The 6,599-nt window shown below is 44.2% G+C and overlaps 2 protein-coding genes across 2 annotated transcripts in view; both read right to left on the reverse strand.

Moving 5' to 3' along the window:
- DHX37 (DEAH (Asp-Glu-Ala-His) box polypeptide 37) overlaps nucleotides 1-1,385 on the reverse strand; it is a 19,382-nt gene extending 17,997 nt beyond the window's left edge. The window contains exons 1-2 of the mRNA XM_009320958.1: nucleotides 1,055-1,385; nucleotides 667-674 (exon numbers count right to left, since the gene is read on the reverse strand). Coding sequence (XP_009319233.1) covers nucleotides 667-674; nucleotides 1,055-1,385 — 339 coding nt within the window. The remainder of the gene's footprint in view (nucleotides 1-666; nucleotides 675-1,054) is intronic.
- A 2,930-nt stretch (nucleotides 1,386-4,315) lies between these two features.
- On the reverse strand, nucleotides 4,316-6,595 carry BRI3BP (BRI3 binding protein; the record flags this gene model as incomplete). The annotated part of the gene is made up of 3 exons (XM_009320959.1): nucleotides 4,316-4,798; nucleotides 5,465-5,567; nucleotides 6,482-6,595. Coding segments are annotated over 3 exons (636 nt in total), but the record flags the coding sequence as incomplete, so codon positions are not given.
- Between the last annotated feature and the right edge of the window lie 4 nt (nucleotides 6,596-6,599).

Below are 6,599 nucleotides of genomic sequence, written 5' to 3' on the forward strand. Positions count from 1 at the left end.
CCGGGTCGCTCCCCCGTCGGCTCCCGGCCCGCTCCCGGGTGTTTCACAAGCGAGTCGGATCCCTCAAAGCCCCGGCGTGGCAACAGGCCGGGCTGCAAACCGCCCCGCCCGGGGGGAGACGTCCGACAAAGCCCAGTCTTGACTGCGAGTCACTTCTCAGTGCAAAGTTCCAGTAAACATTTATTTTAAGCTTTGTCACAACACCATAGTTGATTTGTGAAATCGGTCTACAAATATTTAACTACATAGTACATCGATTCGGTGGTCAGAGAAGTAATAAATAAAGGCATGTATAGCTCTGTAAAAAATAAGTCTGATACATTTGTAACTACTTAACGATACTATCAGTGGGATCTAGTATTCCCCTATGGATCATATGTGGAAAGTATACACACATCATCTCTTCAGACCGAGTTACTTTTTACATAAACACAACCACTGCAATCTGGAAATGCGATGTACAAAACGGGACGTGAAATCACCAACACCGGAGCCGATAACGAGTGCCACCACGGCAAACAGAGCTTCTCACTAAAAGGAAAAGATCAATTTTCAAATGTGCTGTCATCACAGTTCGATGGAATTATCCAAAAGTTTAAAATACATGCGGATACAAGAAAACCTTTTATTTTCCAGCCCAGACAAAGAGAACTTACAGTCATTTACGTCATTAGCTGCCAAATACAGATCAGTACGTGAGGCAAATCACACTTAAAAACTTCTACACCATCGAAGAGCTACGGCTGATACTGGTCTATTTTCCACACTAACTATGCGACAAGCCTGGAAAAGCAAATCACGGTTTGAAGGACGCGCTATTAGGTACAGCACTGAATTACACCAGATTTCATACATTGTTCTCCGACACCCAGCACCGCTTTTAGAAGCGTTACGTTCCCAATACGACGGATCGGTTATCTAGAGGCGAGGCGTGTACCTTCAAAGAAATTGCTGCCGACGTTAGTCCCGCGAAGACGTGAACGTAGTGAAAATACCACGGTAGTTTCAAATATTAGGTCTTAAAGTATGAAGCTGAAAACGCTTAAGACCCTACCGGAATTTCTGGTACCGGACAGTCTGAAGCCTGTGCCGAACGGAGACGTCAGCCGGTTACGCGGGGCGACGTTCTTTTGCGGGGCCGCTGCAGGCGGGAAGGTCAATAAGCGGGAGCCGTTCCGGAGGAGCAGCCTTCGGAGGAGGGGGCGGAGGGGGTGAGCTCCCACGCCCCACCGAGCCCGTGCCACTTCACGGGCAGCTCGCAGCGGGTCGGCAGACGCCGAGGGAAGCGGACTCTTCGAGGAGTGCGCAGACGCTGCCACCCGCCCTCGGTTAAGCCGTCTGGTGGTTAGGGCAGAGGGCTGGGAGCCGCGGGAGCTGGGTTTCATTCCCGTTTCTGCCACCGACTCGGGCGAGTCTCTCAAATTCGGTGTCTCGGTTTACCCGCGGGGGCACAGGCGGCACCTGCCCATCCCTGCGAATTGGTGCGGGACGCCCCTACCAATGGCAATACAAAAGCAGTGCAACCACTGTCACTGGAACGAGTTCTAAAAACCGGAGCAAAAACCTCGATGGATGAACTAGATGACTCGGTACGGAAAATATTTGTAAAAGGTATTTACAAAAGTTGAAAGAGATTAAATACAATACCACGTTCATGTCCCAAAAGCGCTTCCACTACAGTGCATGTTTAAAAATACACAGCATTTTTAAAGTATATATATCGAAGATTAGATTGTGCTTTAAAAAAAAATCATTAGTTCTGAACTTGTCTAATGTGAAAACTGAGCGCTGGGAAAAAATACTGATTAAAAATATCCAATTTTATATATACCGCTCTTAAAAAATTAACATTTTGCTATACATGGGATGCAAGTAAATATAAAAATACTTTTTTTTCAAGCAGCAGGGTGATCAAAATTAAGAGTATTACTATCGGAGGGCTGATTTTACAAAACTAAGATAAATGATTAGAGAGAGACAGGGAGAAACTATAATCCAAATTAACTTTTATATAGTATTTTAAAAGAAACCTTTATCATAGACAACTCTTAATATATAAATGATTCAGTATTTTGCACTTCAACATTAAATACGGATTACATAAAATACAATCTATGCAAAACTGACTCATGCACATAGTCCTACTGAAGTCAACGGAGCCGCGCACACGAGCAAGGTTTGCAGACTTGGGTCCTCAGGCCTCCCATTTAGCAGAACGCATGAAGCCCCGACAAGCTTTCGCTAATCAGTTCCCAGTTGCCAGGCTGGTGTTTTAGCCCGGTCCCCTGTGCACAACAGTAGGGAAAACCGCGTTTATAGGGAAGACTCTGATACTATGGAAAACGAGCCGTGAAAATGAATATACGGCAATTTACATTTTCAGCTTTACAAAGCAGGCTATTTGTTGCCATAGTACTTATCTCTTCATGGGAAAGACTTTAAGTCATGAAAAGCAGTTACTTTGCAACTCTAAATGTGGATTTCTTGAAAAAATGGGGTGCGGGGGGATTTACAGATGACGTAAAAAAATAAAACGCGTTACAACAGTGCCAACTGCATATGAACTTCAACCGTGTTGAACTTAAGTGATCACAGTTTGGAGTAAAGGCCATTAACATGGATTTTAAAATAATCCCTCACATAAATGTCACATACAGACCAAAAGAGGTTAGGCAAGTAACACGCATTTTAAGAAGAGTGTTAAACTTCAGTGTAAAGAGAAAAATAAATTCACCCCACAGTTACATTCAGTCAAGCGTCACATCCAACAAAAGCTCTACCCAAGGAAACGGGAAGCCGAAGACCAAGCGCCAAGCTGTGCTCAGCTGCCCCCGGCCAGTCCCGCCGGAGCCGGCACGCGCAGGCGAAGCAACGGCACGCGGATCATCCACTCCCATTTGCTTCCCTTCTTTTTTAGCCAGTCCCTACCACAGACCGATTTTTGTTCCCTTCTTTTCTTTAGTTGTTCGTTTAGGTATTAGGGAGCGTGCAGCTCTTCAGCTGCGGCCCACCTCGCCTCTCGTGGTATTGATACTGTGCTCACCACTATGGTTTCGATGCTTGCCCTCCCTCCCCCCATTTATATCCTTGAATGCTATAGTTACCAAGTTAAACCACGCATCGGACTTTCTTCCCTGAGGTTACCTTTGTTTCGATGCATTTCAGCAAACCTTACAAAGCCAGTGATAGTCTACCAAGCTAGTTAATTCTAAGGTTACAAATACGTAGAATCCTTCAAAATAAAATTGCTTCAAAGCTCCTACATCACTTTGAAGTACGACTGTTTAATACACCCTCCTCGTAAGGTGACTCACCTTCCCCAAAACCCAATATAGTGAGGACACAGACTTCAAGCAAAAAGCTCCTACAAAACTATCACAATTTTAGAAAAAAATCCAGATCTTCCTGAAGATAATTTATTGCCGCTTATTGGTCCTGAGAAAGCTTTAAGCAACAATACATTTGCAAGTGTTTCAACTGCTGCCTTTTTTGAGAAAGTACGTGGGTCCTGAGATTAAAAATCATGTTTTATTCTACGCATTTATGCTTGGAAAATGCGTCACTGTGAAGATCAAATATGAATTACAATTTGCCACGCTACATCTCTTCCCTTTGCGTCAATTTAGTAAAACAGATTTCCTTTCAAACACCAAATTAAAGTTCTCGAGATGAAATGCAATGAAATAACGCCACACGTGCGCTTCTCAATTCCTCATCTTGGACTGGCATTTAAGGACTTCAAATTTATGAAATCTTCCTTCTCCCTTATTCCCCACCTCCTATTAAAAGCTATGATGTGAATTTTTTGGCCTGGATACCAGAAAATTCCTCATCTGATACTCTATGAAAGGCAACTTCAAGGCAATGAAATAAGCCAACAATAAAACAAAAACATTCGCAACTTTGAAAAAAAAAAATGCGGACCCACAGCAGTTACTTCTCAATGGAAGTGTTCGGTAGCGTGAGATTTTTTTTTTCTTTTTAACTTTTTAAGTGTCAAATTTGCATATGTTTAGCTCAATTTCAATATTTGAAAGACTACTCAATTCGCTTTTATAAAAACTTTATAAAAGATGTTTTTAAATGCTTGTAAAAGTAAGCGTTTATCTACTGAGAAAATTCTAGTGCTGGATAAAACTCTCTGAATATACAGCTGAAATTTTTAAATGTTTTTTTTTTTTCCTTCAAGTATTATGGCTGGGGGTGTAAATTTCAATAATGGCTGAGTGTATAATCTAGATAAATTAGTCTTACACATGATGAAAAGTTATAACTTTGCGCACTTTTTACCATGTGATGTTTTGTTGCTTTGTAACTTCGAATGAGACAGTGCTTAGGAATTTTCTAGAGCTGGTGTACAGTGGTCTGTAGGGGCTGGTTCATTGGTCGCTGCCTCTGTCCAGGTTTTCAATCACCCTGGAAAGACGTATGTTCAGAAGTCTGATCTGACTATCCAGGTGGTCCATCTTCTCCTCAAGGCTGCTGTTGCTGTTTCTTCTCCAGTAAAATCCAACCGGCCCCGTCATGAAGTAGACCGCTACGACAAAGCAGAGGGGCAGGACTGCGTGTTCTGGGTCACCTTCATACTTCTGGAGGATGTACACACACGAGAGAGTGAAAAGGGCAACCCTCGCAATCCAGAAAAAGCGACCAAACAGCATGTGCAGGAGATAGAAGAAGAATCCAAGGAAAAGAGATAAAAACCAATAGGCAAGTAAAATGGCACCAATCAGCAGAAGAGCTCGGGTCGGGTTGTTGGCAATTGCCGCTGGGCTGAAATAATGAGTCAAGTTGGAGGCTGAAAAACAAAGGAGAATTTACAGAGTATTAACGAGCGCATGCCAAAGTGGGAAGGGTAAAAGTGCAAGCACAGCTTCAAAGGGTCACGCAGTGGGGTCACGGCTGTGTCTTTTAAAGTAAGGGGCAAAGCCAGCTCATCCATTTCTGGATGGACCTTTTTCAAATCACTGGCTCGGCTCCAATGATGCGATCGAATTAATTCCTTTGAAGTAGAGGTGCTGAAGGTTCTTTAAGGACAAACTACTGCGGGGCCTAAGGTCGACGTTCATACTGAGGCTAAAGTTCCTGCTTTTAAAAGTCATATTCTAAAGGCTCTCAATTGCACCTTTCCTTCTTCTAGTCCGCCTTTATTTCCTCCTTTATTTCCCTGCACCGTTCCTGGCCATGTGCATCCATTTCATGATGACAGCAAGAAACCAACCATGACTTGTAATCTGTTTTATAGACATCCTGTAGATACATATACAGAAACGGAATGGCTGGTTTGAGTCCTCTTGTTTGAAGATACTAGTAGCAAAATCAAAGCCATGTGAAGTGGACAGAGATACCACTGATGGATGTTTAATGCAGTGTGATAAAATGTAACTATTTTCCCACTCGGCCTATGCTTGTGAACATCAATACAGGCTGATACAGTTCAAGAGTTAACAGGCATCACACTTACCATCAATTCCAAGAACATCTAACAAATCAGTCCATATTCTCCAGAATGTGTCCATTAATATATCCACCCCATTCACAAACCTCTCTGTCAACCTTGAGAAAAACTGAGAAATAAAATTGAAAATTAAAAAAAAACCCAAAAAACCTCAATTCCTTAAACACACTTTGAGATTTACTAGTCATGAGTAGAGTTATAATTCATTAAACAAGAATTGCAGGCTATTTTGAAGTCCCCAAGGAAAAAAAATGTAACTCTGTAAATGTTTTTTAACCCTGCGAATCATAAATTTACTTATTACAATTGCCCTTCTTCGAGGTTTTTTGGCATGTAAACATGTGTGTTGACAGGATTTAAAAAAGCACTTTATTAGCTTTACCATTGCTCTGAAGTTTAAAGAAAACACTGTTACTAGCAGTGGACATTGCTAAAGCAAACCAGAGAATTAGTTTTATCAAGCAACTGAGAGGTGTCCCCAGCATCACACCCAAATGTCTCAAATGCATTTACAGGTCAACATAACAGTATTATTTCCTCCTGCTGGCTGAGAAGAGAAGGAACAGAGGAATGTACAGGTCCGTCTGCCTGCATGTCTTATTTCCTGCAAGTTCCTATGTGGCCCCGCAGACGCAGGATGCTCTACTGATGCAGACAGACCGTATTTCAGTTGGAGGGCTCCTCACCGACAGCGGTCCGCCCTGGCCGCCTCCCCCACCTAAAATAATCTTTATTTAGAGATTTCTTTTATTAATATTTTTTGCAGTTTGCTCCACGTCAAGCCTCGCCTCCCGTTTTTCTTCCCAAAGCAACGCTCCAGGCGTTCCGCCGCCTCCCCCGCGGCCGGGCTCGCAGAGGAGACGAGGCCGCCGCGGGTCCAGCGCCGAGCACCGCGCTGGGGGTGGGGGGGCTCTGCCTCACAGAACCGCCTGGTCACCCCCGGGAGCAACGGCGCGGGGAGAGGGCGCGAAGGGAAAGGAAGCGAAGGGTTTGGGGGCTGGGGGGAAGCGGCCGGCGCCTCACCTTCTGCAGGGCCCGCACGTTGTCCTCGCCGAAGAGGCCGCTGACGCCCTGGTAGAGACCGCTGGCGGCGCGCCGGAGGCTGTTTTGCTTCTCGGCGCCGCGGCTCCGTGCTGCCCAA

Source organism: Pygoscelis adeliae, unplaced genomic scaffold (genome assembly GCF_000699105.1).
Source record: "Pygoscelis adeliae isolate BGI_AS28 unplaced genomic scaffold, ASM69910v1 Scaffold353, whole genome shotgun sequence".
Classification (NCBI taxonomy): Eukaryota; Metazoa; Chordata; class Aves; order Sphenisciformes; family Spheniscidae; genus Pygoscelis; species Pygoscelis adeliae.